An 18,050-nucleotide genomic window follows, 5' to 3' on the forward strand; every position below is an offset into this window, starting at 1 on the left:
AGGATACCTAAATCTTCCTTTATTTAAACTTCAAAATGTGACTGCAAAAGGAGTCAAGAACTTTACTACTAAACACATTTCTTCTTTGTAGAAATAACTGCTCAAGAAGATAAATTATTACCTAACAGTTGATTGATGAATATTAAATCAGAGCAAGAGAGGCTAATTAGAGATTTTACTAGCTAGGGCTATTTACCCAAACCATCTATCCAGATTGTAGACATAGAATCACCAGGTGACTAGGATCCTGGTGCAGCTGGTTCCCCTTTTTCCTTACCTTGAATGTCATTAAGGATGCATTGCCAAATGCTGCCCCTCTGGCCTGATAACTACACTCCGTATTGCTCACCTGCCTTCTTTTTCCTACAGTCTTTCTCCAGACAGGCACTCCATACAACTCACTACACTTGAGCTCACTGAATTAATCACATTCTTCTGCTCTGCCTCCCAGAGATTTCATCAAAGCACCGGCATTGGCCTTCTGAAGGCTTCTCAAACTCTGCACTCACATGTTTCCTGAAAGTGTCGTGTTTCTCACCTTTGGATTGTTCTTCTCGTCAGTTACATGTGGGCTTAACAAATTTATTTCGCAGAATACAAGTCTGTCTCTTATATCCTCGGGAAACACTCCTTGATATCCCAATTCGTATTGACAACAATTAAACTAAGGACCTGCCAAAAACAGTGCCTTTCCTCACTTTAATCTCAGTAAAGTAGATAAGCCTCAAGTTATTTTGTTCTTGCAATGGCACTGACAAATGTTTGCACCAAAAACCATGCTGAAGTTCATTAAGGAAACTGTGATCCAGATCCAAGGTCAAAAAGACAAGTTAATCAATTCAGCACACCACCAACTCACAGGCTAAGCATCTTACTGCTAATTCATCCATGCTGCGATTTGTCAAGTGCCAGACTGAATTATTGATTTGTCAATAATTTCTTTCTGTTGTTTACTTATATAGTATATTGCAATTCTTGTTGCTGAAGTCAGCTACACTTTTTCTATTTGAAAAATAATTTCTTGCGTTTGGGATTTCAGGTATAGTGATTGTTACAAAATAAGAAGGACTTGAATTAACAGCAAGTTTTCAAGTAAAACTTTACTTATGTATAACTGAATGAGTTCTTAAAGACATTTACTAACAATTTTCCACAAACTAAAAAATTACAAACAATAAATAAAACAGACTTAAAAAAAAAGTGTGTCACATAGCTGCTTGGTTTTTTTTTTGTTTGTTTTTTGTTTTTTTTTAGTAGTGAAATGGTGAAAAATCAGACGATGGTCACAGAGTTCCTCCTACTGGGATTTCTCCTGGGCCCAAGGATTCAGATGCTCCTCTTTGGGCTCTTCTCCCTGTTCTACGCCTTCACCCTCCTGGGGAATGGGACCATCCTGGGGCTTATCTCACTGGACTCCAGACTCCACACCCCCATGTACTTCTTCCTCTCACACCTGGCCATCGTTGACATCGCCTACCCCTGCAACACGGTGCCCCAGATGCTGGTGAACCTCCTGCATCCAGGCAAGCCCATCTCCTTTGCTGGCTGCATGACACAGACCTTTCTCTTTTTGAGTTTTGCACATACCGAATGCCTCCTGTTGGTGCTGATGTCCTACGATCGGTACGTGGCTATCTGCCACCCTCTCCGATATTCCGTCATCGTGACCTGGAGAGTCTGCATCACCCTGGCCATCACTTCCTGGACGTGTGGCTCCCTCCTGGCTCTGGTCCATGTGAGCCTCTTCCTAAGACTGCCCTTTTGTGGGCCTCATGAAATCAACCACTTCTGTGAAATCCTGTCTGTCCTCAGGCTGGCCTGTGCAGATACCTGGCTCAACCAGGTGGTCATCTTTGCAGCCTGCGTGTTCATCCTGGTGGGACCACTCTGCCTGGTGCTGGTCTCCTACTCACACATCCTGGCAGCCATCCTGAGGATCCAGTCTGGGGAGGGCCGCAGAAAGGCCTTCTCCACCTGCTCCTCCCACCTCTGCGTGGTGGGACTCTTCTTTGGCAGTGCTATCATCATGTACATGGCCCCCAAGTCCCGCCATCCTGAGGAGCAGCAGAAAGTCCTTTTTCTATTTTACAGTTTTTTCAACCTGATGCTGAACCCCCTGATTTACAGCCTGAGGAACATAGAGGTCAAGGGTGCCCTGAGGAGAGCACTGTGCAAGGAAAGTCATTCCTAACAGGTGTGATATTGGAACTGCCAGCCTCAGTTGTCACCTCGACTCTTGATGCCCAATTATTGCCTCAATCCAGAAAAGTTTATTATTTTCTCTTTATCTGTGCTTTACTGACAGAAGGGCAAGCCTTCTCTCCTTTTTTGCAGATAAAATTTTAAATGTGTTGCATTCATTGGGTTTCTATGAGATTTTTTTTTTTTTTTTTTTTTTTTTTTTGAGATGGAGTCTCGTTCTGTCGCCTAGGCTGGAGTGCAGTGGCGCGACCTCGGCTCACTGCAAGCTCCGCCTCCCGGGTTCACGCCATTCTCCTGCCTCAGCCTTCCGAGTAGCTGGGACTACAGGCGCCTGCCACCGCGCCCGGCTAATTTTTTTGTATTTTTAGTAGAGACGGGGTTTCACCATGTTAGCCAGGATGGTCTCGATCTCCTGACCTCGTGATCCACCCGTCTCGGCCTCCCAAAGCGCTGGGATTACAGGCGTGAGCCACTGCGCCGGCCGTTTTTTTTTATTATTATTATACTTTAAGTTTTAGGGTACATGTGCACAATGTGCAGGTTTGTTACATATGTATCCATGTGCCATGTTGGTGTGCTGCACCCATTAACTCGTCATTTAGCATTAGGTATATCTCCTAATGCTGTCCCTCCCCCCTCCCCGCACCCCACAACAGTCCCTGGAGTGTGATGTTCCCCTTCCTGTGTCCATGTGTTCTCGTTGTTCAATTCCCACCTATGAGTGAGAACATGCGGTGTTTGTTTTTTTGTCCTTGTGATAGTTTACTGAGAATGATGATTTCCAGTTTCATCCATGTCCCTACAAAGGACATGAACTCATCATTTTTTATGGCTGCATAGTATTCCATGGTATATATGTGCCACACTTTCTCAATTTAGTCTATCATTGTTGGACATTTGGGTTGGTTCCAAGTCTTTGCTATTGTGAATAGTGCTGCAATAAACATACGTGTGCATGTGTCTTTATGGCAGTATGATTTATAGTCCTTTGGGTATATACCCAGTAATGGGATGGCTGGGTCAAATGGTATTTCTAGTTCGAGATCCCTGAGGAATTGCTACACTGACTTCCACAATGGTTGAACTAGTTTACAGTCCCACCAACAGTGTAAAAGTGTTCCTATTTTTCCACATCCTCTCCAGCACCTGTTGTTTCCTGACTTTTTAATGATGGCCATTCTAACTGGTGTGAGATGGTATCTCATTGTAGTTTTGATTTGCATTTCTCTGATGGCCAGTGATGATGAGCATTTTTTCATGTGTTTTTTGGCTGCATAAATGTCTTCTTTTGAGAAGTGTCTGTTCATGTCCTTTGCCCACTTTTTGATGGGGTTGTTTTTTTTTTCTTGTAAATTGGTTTGAGTTCATTGTAGATTCTGGATATTAGCCCTTTATCAGATGAGTAGGTTGTGAAAATTTTCTCCCATTTTGTAGGTTGCCTGTTCACTCTGATGGTAGTTTCTTTTGCTGTGCAGAAGCTCTTTAGTTTAATTAGATCCCATTTGGCAATTTTGGCTTTTGTTGCCATTGCTTTTGTGTTTTAGACATGAAGTCTTTGCCCATGCCTATGTCCTGAATTGTAATGCCTAGGTTTTCTTCTAGGGTTTTTATGGTTTTAGCTCTAACATGTAAGTCTTTAATCCATCTTGAATTAATTTTTGTATAAGGTGTAAGGAAGGGATCCAGTTTCAGCTTTCTACATATGGCTAGCCAGTTTTCCCAGCACCATTTATTAAATAGGGAATCCTTTCCCCATTGCTTGTTTTTGTCAGGTTTGTCAAAGATCAGATGGTTGTAGACATGCGACGTTATTTCTGAGGGCTCTGTTCTATTCCATTGATCTATATCTCTGTATTGGTACCAGTACCATGCTGTTTTGGTTACTGTAGCCTTGTAGTATAGTTTGAAGACAGGCAGCGTGATGCCTCCAGCTTTGTTCTTTTGGCTTAGGACTGATTTGGCGATGCGGGCTCTTCTTTGGTTCCATATGAACTTTAAAGTAGTTTTTTCCAATTCTGTGAAGAAAGTCATTGGTAGCTTGAAGGGGATGGCGTTGAATCTATAAATTACCTTGGGCAGTATGGCCATTTTCACGACATTGATTCTTCCAACCCATGAGCATGGAATGTTCTTCCATTTGTTTGTATCCCTTTTATTTCATTGAGCAGTGGTTTGTAGTTCTCCTTGAAGAGGTCCTTCACGTCCCTTGTAAGTTGGATTTCTAGGTATTTTATTCCCTTTGAAGCAATTATGAATGGGTGTTCACTCATGATTTGACTCTCTGTTTGTCTGTTATATGTGTATAAGAATGCTTGTGATTTTTGTACATTGATTTTGTATCCTGAGACTTGGCTGAAGTTGCGTATCAGCTTAAGGAGATTTTGGGCTGAGACAATGCGGTTTTCTTGATATACAATCATGTCATCTGCAAAGAGGGACAATCTGACTTCCTCTTTTCCTAACTGAATACCCTTTATTTCCTTCTCCTGCCTGATTGCCCTGGCAAGAACTTCCAACACTATGTTGAATAGGAGTGTTGAGGGAGGGCATCCCTGTCTTGTGCCAGTTTTCAAAGGGAATGCTTCCAGTTTTTGCCCATTCAGTATGATATCGGCTGTGGGTTTGTCATAGATAGCTCTTATTATTTTGAGATACGTCCCATCAATACCTAATTTATTGAGAGTTTTTAGCATGAAGGGTTGTTGAATTTTGTCAAAGGCCTTTTCTGCATCTATTGAGATAATCGTGTGGTTTTTGTCTTTGGTTCTGTTTATAAGCTGGATTTCATTTATTGATTTGCGTATGTTGAACCAGCCTTGCATCCCAAGGATGAAACCCACTTGATCATGGTGGATAAGCTTTTTGATGTGCTGCTGGATTCGGTTTGCCAGTATTTTATTGAGGATTTTTGCATCAATGTTCATCAAGGATATTGGTCTAAAATACTCTTTTTTGGTTGTGTCTCTGCCAGGCTTTGGTATCAGGATGATGCTGGCCACATAAAATGTGTTAGGGAGGATTCCCTCTTTTCTATTCATTGGAATAGTTTCAGAAGGAATGGTACCAGTTCCTCCTTCTACCTCTGGTAGAATTTGGCTATGAATCCATCTGGTACTGGACTCTTTTTGGTTGGTAAGCTATTGATTATTGCCACAATTTCAGAGCCTGTTATTGGTCTATTCAGAGATTCAACTTCTTCCTGGTTTAGTCTTGGGAGGGTGTATGTGTTGAGGAATTTATCCATTTCTTCTAGATTTTCTAGTTTATTTGCATAGAGGTGTTTGTAGTATTCTCTGATGGTAGTTTGTATTTCTGAGGGATCAGTGGTTATATCCCCTTTATCATTTTTTATTGCGTCTATTTGATTCTTCCCTCTTTTCTTCTTTATTAGTCTTGCTAGCAGTCTATCAATTTTGTTGATCTTTTCAAAAAACCAGCTCCTGGATTCATTAATTTTTGAAGGGTTTTTTGTGTCTCTATTTCCTTCAGTTCTGCTCTGCTTTTAGTTATTTCTTGCCTTCTGCTAGCTTTTGAATGTGTTTGCTCTTGCTTTTCTAGTTCTTTTAATTGTGATGTTAGGGTGTCAATTTTGGATCTTTCCTGCTTTCTCTTGTGGGCATTTAGTGCTATAAATTTCCCTCTACACACTGCTTTGAATGTGTCCCAGAGATTCTGGTATGTTGTGTCTTTGTTCTCATTGGTTTCAAAGAACATCTTTATTTCTGCCTCCATTTTGTTATGTACCCAGTAGTCATTCAGGAGCAGGTTTTTCAGTTTCCATGTAGTTGAGAGGTTTTGAGTGACTTTCTTAATCCTGAGTTCTAGTTTCATTGCACTGTGGTCTGACAGACAATTTGTTATAATTTCTGTTCTTTTACATTTGCTGAGGAGAGCTTTACTTCCAACTATGTGGTCAATTTTGGAATAGGTGTGGTGTGGTGCTGAAAAAAATGTATATTCTGTTGGTTTGGGGTGGAGAGTTCTGTAGATGTCTATTAGGTCTGCTTGGTGCAGAGCTGAGTTCAATTCCTGGATATCCTTGTTAACTTTCTGTCTTGTTGATCTGTCTAATGTTAACAGTGGGGTGTTAAAGTCTCCCATTATTATTGTCTGGGAGTCTAAGTCTCTTTGTAGGTCACTCAGGACTTGCTTTATGAATCTGGGTGCTCCTGTATTGGGTGCATATATATTTAGGATAGTTAGCTCTTCTTGTTGAATTGATCCCTTTACCATTATGTAATGGCCTTCTTTGTCTCTTTTGATCTTTGTTGGTTTAAAGTCTATTTTATCAGAGACTAGGATTGCAACTCTTGCCTTTTTTTGTTTTCCATTTGCTTGGTAGATCTTCTTCCATCCCTTTATTTTGAGTCTATGTGTGTCTCTGCACGTGAGATGTGTTTCCTGAATACAGCACACTGATGGGTCTTGACTCTTTATCCAATTTGCCAGTCTGTGTCTTTTAATTGGAGCATTTAGTCCATTTACATTTAAAGTTAATATTGTTATGTGTGAATTTGATCCTGTCATTATGATGTTAGCTGGTTATTTTGCTCATTAGTTGATGCAGTTTCTTCCTAGCCTCGATGGTCTTTACAATTTGGCATGTTTTCGCAGTGGCTGGTACCAGTTGTTCCTTTCCATGTTTAGTGCTTCCTTCAGGAGCTCTTTTGGTACCAGTTGTTCCTTTCCATGTTTAGTGCTTCCTTCAGGAGCTCTTTTAGGGAAGGCCTGGTGGTGACAAAATCTCTCAGCATTTGCTTGTCTGTAAAGTATTTTATTTCTCCTTCACTTATGAAGCTTACTTTGGCTGGATATGAAATTCTGGGTTGAAAATTCTTTTCTTTAAGAATGTTGAATATTGGCCCCCACTCTCTTCTGGCTTGTAGAGTTTCTGCCGAGAGATCCGCTGTTAGTCTGATGGGCTTCCCTTTGTGGGTAATGCGACCTTTCTCTCTGGCTCCTCTTAACATTTTTTCCTTCATTTCAACTTTGGTGAATCTGACAATTATGTGTCTTGGAGTTGCTCTTCTTGAGGAGTATCTTTGTGGCGTTCTCTGTATTTCCTGAATCTGAATGTTGGCCTGCCTTGCTAGACTGGGGAAGTTCTCCTGGATAATATCCTGCAGAGTGTTTTCCAACTTGGTTCCATTCTCCCCGTCACTTTCAGGTACACCAATCAGACGTAGATTTGGTCTTTTCACATAGTCCCATATTTCTTGGAGGCTTTGTTCGTTTCTTTTTATTCTTTTTTCTCTAAACTTCCCTTCTCACTTCATTTCATTCATTTCATCTTCCATCACTGATACCCTTTCTTCCAGTTGATCGCATCGGCTCCTGAGACTTCTGTATTCTTCATGTAGTTCTCGAGCCTTGGCTTTCAGCTCCATCAGCTCCCTTAAGCACTTCTCTGTATTGGTTATTCTAGTTATACGTTTGTCTAATTTTTTTTCAAAGTTTTTAACTTCTTTGCCATTTGTTTGAATTTCCTCCTGTAGCTCGGAGTACTTTGATCGTCTGAAGCCTTCTTCTCTCAACTCGTCAAAGTCATTCTCCATCTCGCTTTCTTCTGTTGCTGGTGAGGAACTGCGTTCCTTTGGAGGAGGAGAGGCACTCTGCTTTTTAGAGTTTCCAGTTTTTCTGCTCTGTTTTTTCCCCATCTTGTGGTTTTATCTACTTTTGGTCTTTGATGATGGTGATGTATAGATGGGTTTTTGGTGTGGATGTCCCTTCTGTTTGTTAGTTTTCCTTCTAACAGACAGCTGCAGGTCTGTTGGAGGTTGCTAGAGGTCCACTCCAGACCCTGTTTGCCTAGGTCTCAGCAGCAGTGGCTGCAGAACAGTGGATTTTCGTGAACCGCGAATGCTGCTGCCTGATCGTTCCTCTGGAAGTTTTGTCTCAGAGGGAGTACCCGGCCATGTGAGGTGTCAGTCTGCCCCTACTGGGGGGTGGCTCCCAGTTAGGCTGCTCGGGGGTCAGGGACCCACTTTAGGAGGCAGTCTGTCTGTTCTCAGATCTCCAGCTGTGTGCTGGGAGAACCACTGCTCTCTTCAAAGCTGTCAGACAGGGACATTTAAGTCTGCAGAGGTTAGTGCTGTCTTTTTGTTTGTCTGTGCCCTGCCCCCAGAGGTGGAGCCTACAGAAGCAGGCAGGCCTCCTTGAGCTGTGGTGGGCTCCATCCAGTTCGAGCTTCCTGGCTGCTTTGTTTACCTAAGCAAGCCTGGGCAATGGCGGGTGCCCCTCCCCCAGCCTGGCTGCGGCTTTGCAGTTTGATCTCAGACTATTGTGCTAGCAATCAGCGAGACTCTGTGGGCGTAGGACCCTCTGAGCCAGGTGCAGGATATAATCTCCTGGTGTGCTGTTTTTTAAGCCCGTCAGAAAAGCGCAGTATTAGGGTGGGAGTGACCCGATTTTCCAGGTGCCGTCTGTCACCCCTTTCCTTGACTAGGAAATGGAACTCCCTGACCGCTTGCGCTTCCCAAGTGAGGCAATGCCTCACCCTGCTTCGGCTCATGCACGGTGCGCTGCACCCACTGTCCTGCGCCCACTGTCTGGCACTCCCTAGTGAGATGAACCCAGTACCTCAGATGGAAATGCAGAAATCACCCATCTTCTGCGTCGCTCACGCTGGGAGCTATAGACCGGAGCTGTTCCTATTCGGCCTTCTTGGCTCCAACCTTGAAGATGTGGTTTTATCAGACGATTTTTTCTTTTATTTCACAATACTTTAATATCTGTAAAATAAACAATTATTTTAATTCATTTTCCCAGTCCCAAAAGTTAAATACAGGCCACTTACTTCTTTAACCAAATGATACAGTTTGGCTCTGTGTCCCCACCCAAATCTCATGTCAAACTGTAATCCCCGCATGTCAGGGGAGGGGCCTGGTGGGAGGTGATTGGATCATGGGGAGGGATTCCCCCTTGCTGTTCTGCTGATAGTGAATGACTTCTCACGAAATCTGATGGTTTAAAAGTGCAGCACTTCTCCCTTTGCTCTCTCTCTCCTGCTCTGCCATGGTAAGACGTGCCTTGCTTCCCCTTTGGCTTCCGCCATGATTGTAAGTTTCCTGAGGCCTCTCCAGCCATGTGTAACTGTGAGCCAATTAAACCTCTTTTCTTTAGAAATTATCCAGTCTCGGGTAGTTCTTTATGGCAGTGTGAAAGCAGACTAATACACCGAACTATATAAACTCACTAACAGCATATGTCATAAGATTTAAAAGAAAATAAAAAGGTCCAGCCAAAGAAGTGATTCCCAAAACCCAGCAGCACACTTGTCCATTCTCACACAATTGCACTTTCCCTGTTAAATAACAACTCAGAGGTATTTAGTTAGTTGTGTTGCATGCGCTGAGAAATTTTGTGTAAAAATTATTAACTCATGTACAGGAATTAACTAGCAGGCTGAGTGAAGGAACAAACTTAAAAGAAAAGATAAGTCAGGCACAGTGGCTCATGTCCATAACCCCAACACTTTGGGAGGGTGAGGTGGGTGGATCACTTGAGGCCAAGAGTTCGAGACCAGCCTGGACACTGTGGCAAAACTGCATCTCTACTAAAAATACAAAAATTAGCTGGGCGTGGTGGTGAACATCTGTAATCCCAGCTATTCTGGTGACTGAGGAATGAGAATTGCTTGAACCTGGGAGGCAGAGGTTGCAGTGAGCCAAGATTGCGCCACTGCACTCCAGCCTGGGAGACAGGGGGAGACACTGTCTCAAAAAAAGAAAAAGAACATATAGAAGGGAAAAGAGAGAAGAGAAGCAAAAGAACCCTACAGATCGTGTGGGAACAGTGAACAGTGTTTACAAAGTTCAGGGTAAACTCAGTAGCTAGTAGCTGGCAAAGAGGCAAAACTGGGCATTCCCTGTTGAAAACGCTGAAAATGAGTATCCAAGAAAACTATTTGGGTTGTTTATGGCTTCTTCAGAAAACACTGAGTGTTGAGCTGTGATTGCACATATGCACATCTATCTCTAAATGTGATTCTCCAGTGTCTTTTCATCAGCTCTTCCACCTTGGTTAGTCCAGTTGTGGATCATTTCCCTCATTAGAATGTCTTACCCCTGAAAAAGGAAATTTCACCAGACAGTGTAGGTATGTAGCTAGCTCTTCAACCATGGTGGTGAAGTTATTTTTGCTGATCCAATCTATTTTCCTGTTAAAAGGTAAACTGAGGCACAATAAAATTTTAAAGAGTTTACTTGAGCAAATAGCAATTCATGAATCAGACAGCTCCAAACTGTAACTGGTTCGTGGGCTCCACCAAGGGAATGCAAGGGGAGGGCTTTTACAGGACAACAACAGAACTGAAGCAAAGAAAATATTTGATTGGTTACCTTTATACAATTGCCTTATTTGGCCTATACTGCTGGAAAGTCTCTAGTTATACAATTTAGTTGGCAGCTTCTGACTGGTTAATCTTAAATTTCATTTTGCTTTAATACAAGTATTTATAAGAAATAGTTCAAGTTAATTTTCACTTGTGTTTGCAAATCAATCTGGGTTCGGTCACTTATGAGGCCTAACTGGCTTTCCCTGCTCCAGGAAAAGTGATTCCATAAGTGACCTAACCCAGGCTGAATCATCTAAGTGATTCTCCATGTCTGGTTTCCATTTTAATTTTCTTTAACAAATCTTCACTACAAATCTAATGGTTAGAGATGAGTCCCCACGCATTTTAGGTGGCTTCCCAGAGTGTTACCTATAAATTCTACTTTCTAACCTTCCCTAAGATTAGGATGCCACTTGCTTCCAGAGTCTTTCTCAATTTTCCTATAAAAGAGCATGTTAATACTTTTTCAGCAAAATAAGTGTATGCCTTTCACTTAGGGGTTAACAAGTACTCCACCCAACTCATTATTATTCCCTGCGGGTGAAGATACCCAGGCAGAACTTATTAAATGTAAAAACAAAATGAGTTTTTGTAATAATAGCTAACATTTTGACTCACCAATCAACGGCATATGCTACATATTAATAGCACTTTACATGGGCCATTTCATTTAGTCATAACAAATCCAGGAAGAAGGTCCTATTGTCACTATTCTATGTATGCACAAACCAGAAAGCAGCAAGTGTCAGACTTTTCCGTAGACAGTCTGGCTCCCAGCCTCTGTACATAGCACATCAATGTAGAATTTTAATATCTATGTTATCAAATAAAGGATAAGGTAAATGTATCCCAAGGCAGAACTGTTAAAAGAAGGAAGGTTTCTTTATAGTCTGATGTATGCCATAGGGAGCTGATCTGTTCTCTCTAAGGCGTGGTGGACCAGAGATGATGAATGAGAGGCTGGTTGTCCTGGATGGTGACTCCTATGTTCTGAGTCATATGAAAGCACTGGACTTCTAGACAAATGCAGAACATGAAGAAGATGAGAATAAAGGTTGTTCTCACTGAGACTGGCTATTTACTTCAGCTAAGACCCAGAACCAACACACCCATAGTCAGTCCCTCTCTCTTCTTTCTCTCTCTCTCTCTCACACACACACACACACACACACACACATACACAGAGCTTATTTACTTTGTGCCAGTCACTGCTCTAAGAATTTTACATGTATTATCTCAATTAATCCTCAAAATAACACTTTGAGTCAGAAGATAATCAATATCCTACCTTACATATAAAGAAACTGAGGCACAGAGAGATTAAGCAACTTGCCCAGCACCCCACAGCTAACAAGTACCCAGTCCAGGACTGAACTAAGACAATCTGATCCCTGACCCTATAGCCATAACCACTACACAGCATGGCCTCTATAGAGCATATCTGTGGATAAAGATCAGAGAACTCGTGACAGTGAAACAAAACACATAATTAAGACCAAACTATGGATATTCAGCTTTAGATAGAAAGCGGTATACATCTTCAAAAGGAAGCAGCTTGACTCTAAACAGAGATGTGAAAAAAGTGGGGGAGTGGTCACAAGAAAGAACTGTGACTCCAAGGGTCAGGGATGCATGGCCCTGAGGACTCTGGGGTTGAGCTGGAGAGTGAAACAGACAACACTGAAAGAGAAGACCAACAATGCAGTGTTACAACAGTGCCTTACCAATTGATGAGAATTACAATGGATGTTTTATAGCATTTTATCTAAAAACAGACCCAAGACAAAGGAATTCAGTTTCATTATTGATATTAAAAATGGTTAAAATCTTGCAGGTGGTATCTACCTGAAAGTTTACCTGAGAACATGGCTCAGGTAGGTATCAAATTTCACTTCTAAGATGGGGAGCTCCGCAACAGTAGGAATTGGAATCTGTTCATTCATTTATCAGTAACAGGAGCACATTGCCTAGCACCTAGTAGGCACTCACTAAGCACTGGTTGCACCAATTCATGCACCTTTAACTACCTGCTGAGTACTTAGACACAATTGTCAGTGTTAAATATCTTCTGATTTCTGTATTTTAAAAATCCTTGGGCTTGGCATGGTGTCTCATGCCTGTAATCCCAGCACTTTGGGAGGCCAAGGCGGGCGGATCACAACGTCAAGAGTTCGAGACTGGCCTGACCAACATGGAGAAACCCCGTCTCTACTAAGAATACAAAAATTAGCCAGGCATGGTGGCACGTACCTGTAATTCCGGCTACTTGGGAGGCTGAGGCAGAAGAATTGCTTGAACCTGGAAGACGGAGTTTGCAGTGAGCCGAGATCACGCCACTGCACTCCAGCCTGGGCAACAGAGCAAGATTCCATCTCGGAAAAAAATAAAATAAAATAAAAATCATTTTATTTGAATAACACAGAATAGTAGAAAGTAATTATAGCTTAAAAATTATTTAGCACTTGTGTATGAGACAATATGTTAAATGTTTTTGATATAATCCTCACATCAACACTGTGAATTAAGTACTAATAATATCCTCATTTGTAGAGGGGAAATTGAGGTTTAGAGAATTAGTTAATTTATTCAATGTCACCAAAATATCAAGTGGTAGAAACAAAACTGTAGTCCAGTCAATCTACTCTACATTAACTGAGAACCATTCTTTTGGAAAGGGCCTATTGATATTTGTATCTTCAGTGGCTAGACCAGGCCAGTTTCATAGTAGTTACTCAATAAATGTTGACTAAATAAATAAATGAGTAATCATGTAGTCCACACTTATATATTTTTAAAAAAGGATCTCCATAAAATATGTAAGTAAATACAGTGGCAGTCAATTTAACCACATTTAGCTCCAGATATATTCAGTTTTTGCAAAAGTTTCTTCTGAGATGAATACTAATAAACTACATCTCATCTGTCAGTGGCCACAGAGAAATTGTAAACACATTGAGAGGATATTTCGAGACCAATATAAAAGAAAACTAGGATGATATATATTTGCTCCTATTATATAGAACAAATGTTATAGGTCTTTCAAAAAGACTGTCCCAAATTGCCAAACCCTATGGTTATAGTATGACACAACATGATTGTGCTGGCAGAGTAGCCATGGAGAGAGTGTTCGCCTCCTCTTTCTTGCAAAAGAGTAGAGTATTAGGCGCTGTAATTACTGAAAATGATATGGATGACACTCTGGGAGTGGAAGTCAGTGCATGTGCCACCTTAAATTGGCCCCCATGTTGTCCTTGGTATGTAGAGTGAGCACTGCCGTCACTGACCTGTAGGACCATTCTTCACTCTTTGCTAGGTAATGTAGACCAGTGCTTCTCACATGTGAATGTGTATATCAATCATTCAGGGATCTTGCAAAAATACAGGTTCTGATTCAACAGGTCTAAATGAAATAGGCAGAGATTTGTATTTCTTATTATCTCTCATACCTTGCTGATGCTGCAGATCCACAGACCACACTTTGAATATTAATCATATGGAGACTCATTGTTAAATCTATGGTTCCTAAGAAAAAGTGAAGGCCAGGCACAATGGCTTACATCTGTAGTCCAGCACTTTGGGAGGCTGAGGCAGGAGGATTGCTTGAGCCCAGGAGTTTGAGACCAGCCTGGGCCACATAGTGAAACTCTGTCTCTACAAAAAACTTCAAACATAAAAAAATTAGCCAGGTGAGGTGGCACACGCCTGTGGTTCCAGCTGCTTGAAAAGCTGAGATGGGAAACTTGCTTGAGCCTAGGAGGTTGAGCTGTTGAGTTTGCAGTGAGCCATAGTTGCACCACTGCATTCTACCCTAGGTGACAGAGCAAGACCCTATCTCAACAGGGAAAAAAAGAAAAAGAAAAAGAAAAGAAAAAAGAAAAAAAGAAAAAGAGAAAAACAAGAGTTGGAATGCTGTATCACAGCTCTGATGTTTTCCCAGACCATATCAATTTTTCTTACCTTCTTGATGAACTTTGATTAAGAGCCCTGCTTTAATTTGACTTGCTGTTTTGGTTTTTGTTTACTTTTTTTGTTTTATTTTATTTTATTTTTTTATTATTATTATACTTTAGGTTTTAGGGTACATGTGCACAATGTGCAGGTTTGTTACATATGTATCCATGTGCCATGTTGTTTTGCTGCACCCATTAACTCGTCATTTAGCATTAGGTATATCTCCTAATGGTGTCCCTCCCCCCTCCCCCCACCCCACAACAGTCCCCGGAGTGTGATGTTCCCCATCCTGTGTCCATGTGTTCTCATTGTTCAATTCCCACCTATGAGTAACCTGTCTCTGTTTGTTTGTTTTTAATTTTTGTAATCTTGTTGGGTCAAGAGAAGAGATTCACTACTAGGCACAGCCTGGTTTTGTCCTCAGATGACTGGATTTAGAGAATCCAGCAGGACATCTGGATTCTCTAAAATATTGAAAAAACCAAAGGTGCTTTTCCTACTCCTTTGCTTATACTCACACAGTCACTCAACAATTTACTTCTAACAACAGATATGTTGAGGTTTCCCCCACACACCTAGCAATCTGCAATGGACACCAACTGCATGCCCTAAAAATCAATTCAATTCTGATACTATCTACTGGGAGACAGTGTCAGATCCCACAAGCCTGTTCCCCCCACCCAACACTTCAGATGGCAATTGCAAGCCTCAGGTTGCAACCTGTGCTTCTGATCAACTGGCTATACATTGGGATTCTCATGACCCCCCTCCTTAGGCTCAATTAATTTGCTAAAGTGGCTCACAGAACTCAGGGAAACACTTTACTTAAGTTTGACCATTTACTACAAAGGATATTACAAAGGATACAGATGAACAACCAGACGAGAGAGATGCATCTGGTGAGGTACTGGAGAAGGGGCATGGAGCTTCCATGACCTCTCTGGGCACACCACCCTCCAGGAACCTCCATGTGTTCAGCAAACAAGAAAGTCTGCAAACCCTGTTTGGTTTTCTGTAAAGCCTTCATCACACAGGCATGATTGATTACATCATTAGTGATCAACTCAAACTTCAGGCCCTCTCCCCTCCCCAGAGGTTGAGGTATAGGCTGAAAGTCCCAACCCTTTGTTTTTGTAGTAACCAGCCCCTATCCTAAAGTTATTTCAGAGCTCCCTTCCAGCAGTCATCTCATTAGCATACTATCTAAGTCCATTTTGTGTTGCTATAACAGAATATCACAGACTGGATAATTTATTTAAAATAGAAATTTATTTCTCAGAGTTCTGGAATCTGGGAAGTCCAATATCAAGGTGTCAGCATCTGCAGAGGGCCTTCTTGCTGCATGGTGAAAGGTGAGAGGATAAGAGAGGGACAAACTTGCTTTTGTAACTAACCCAATCTCCACATAACAAATCCACTCCTGAGACAACACCATTAATCCATTGGTTAAGTCAGAGTTTTCATGACCTAATCACCTCTTAGAGGTCCCACCTTTCAACACTGCTGTTTGGGGATTAAGTTTCCAACTCATGAACTTTGGGGGACACATTCAAACCATAGAACATACAAAAGATGCTCTTATCACTTTGGGGATTCCTAGAGTTTTAGAAACTGTATGCCAAGAAATGGGGACAAAGACCAAATATACATTTCACAAAATTACGGGTTCCTCTCCCAAGTTACCACCTACTCACTGCATGACCTTAGATAAGTCACTTAATTCCTCTGCACATTGGTTTCCCCACACATAAAATAAAATGTTGGACTAGATGATTGTTAAGTTCTCAAATTCATGCCTTTTTATTAACTTCCTGGAATAACAAAAAAAGAGTATTTTAGACCAATATCCTTGATGAACATTGATGCAAAAATCCTCAATAAAATACTGGCAAACCGAATCCAGCAGCACATCAAAAAGCTTATCCACCATGATCAAGTGGGCTTCATCCTTGGGATGCAAGGCTGGTTCAACATACGCAAATCAGTAGATGAAATCCAGCATATAAACAGAACGAAAGACAAAAACCACATGATTATCTCAACAGATGCAGAAAAGGCCTTTGACAAAATTCAACAACCCCTCATGCTAAAAACTCTCAATAAATTAGGTATTGATGGGACATATCTCAAAATAGTAAGAGCTATCTATGACAAACCCACAGCCAATATCATACTGAATGGGCAAAAACTGGAAGCATTCCCTCTGAAAACTGGCACAAGACAGGGATGCCCTCTCTCAACACTCCTATTCAACATAGTGTTGGAAGTTCTGGCCAGGGCAATCAGGCAGGAGAAGGAAATAAAGGGCATTCAATTAGGAAAAGAGGAAGTCAGATTGTCCCTGTTTGCAGGTGACATGATTGTATATCTAGAAAACCCCACTGTCTCAGCCCAAAATCTCCTTAAGCTGATAAGCAACTTCAGCAAAGTCTCAGGATACAAAATCAACGTACAAAAATCACAAGCATTCTTGTACACCAATAACAGACAAACAGAGAGTCAAATCATGAGTGAACTCCCATTCACAATTGCTTCAAAGAGAATAAAACACCTAGGAATCCAACTTACAAGGGACATGAAGGACCTCTTCAAGGAGAACTACAAACCACTGCTCAACTAAATAAAAGAGGATACAAACAAATGGAAGAACATTCCATGCTCATGGGTTGGAAGAATCAATGTCGAAAATGGCCATACTGCCCCAGGTAATTTATAGATTCAATGCCATCCCCATCAAGCTACCAATGACTTTCTTCACAGAATTGGAAAAAACTACTTTAAAGTTCCTATGGAACCAAAAAAGAGCCCACATCACAAAGTCAATCCTAAGCCAAAAGAACAAAGCTGGAGGCATCAAGCTATCTGTCTTCAAACTATACTACAAGGCTAAAGTAACCAAAACAGCATGGTACTGGTACCAAAACAGAGATATAGATCAATGGAACAGAACAGAGGCCTCAGAAATAATGCTGCATATCTACAACTATTTGATCTTTGACAAACCTGACAAAAACAAGCAATGGGATAAGGATTCCCTATTTAATAAATGGTGCTGGGAAAACTGGCTAGCCATAAGTAGAAAGCTGAAACTGGATATCCCTTCCTTACACCTTATACAAAAATTAATTCAAGATGGATTAAAGACTTACATGTTAGACCTAAAACCATAAAAACCCTAGTAGAAAACCTAGGCATTACCATTCAGGACATAGGCACGGGCAAGAACTTCATGTCTAAAACACTAGAAATACCATTTGACTCAGCGCCATCCCATTACTGGGTATATACCCAAAGGACTATAAATCATGCTGCTATAAAGACACATGCACGCGCATGTTTATTGCGGCACTATTCACAATAGCAAAGACTTGGAACCAACCCAAATGTCCAACAATGATAGACTGGATTAAGAAAATGTGGCACATATACACCATGGAATACTATGAAGCCATAAAAAATGATGAGTTCATGTCCTTTGTAGGGACATGGATGAAACTGGAAATCATTTCTCAGTAAACTATCACAAGGACAAAAAACCAAACACCACATGTTCTCACTCATA

General features: G+C 41.3%; 1 protein-coding gene across 1 annotated transcript; it reads left to right on the forward strand.

The window, feature by feature from the left end:
- The first annotated feature begins 1,254 nt into the window (after positions 1-1,254).
- Positions 1,255-2,379, forward strand: LOC129485152 (olfactory receptor 2A1/2A42-like). Its single transcript, XM_055284378.1, has one exon. It carries the CDS (start codon positions 1,262-1,264, stop codon positions 2,189-2,191), a length of 930 nt encoding a protein of 309 aa, XP_055140353.1. The 5' UTR covers positions 1,255-1,261; the 3' UTR covers positions 2,192-2,379.
- Positions 2,380-18,050: the final 15,671 nt, after the last annotated feature.

The sequence above is a fragment of the Symphalangus syndactylus genome, chromosome 6, assembly GCF_028878055.3.
Source record: "Symphalangus syndactylus isolate Jambi chromosome 6, NHGRI_mSymSyn1-v2.1_pri, whole genome shotgun sequence".
Taxonomy (NCBI): Eukaryota; Metazoa; Chordata; class Mammalia; order Primates; family Hylobatidae; genus Symphalangus; species Symphalangus syndactylus.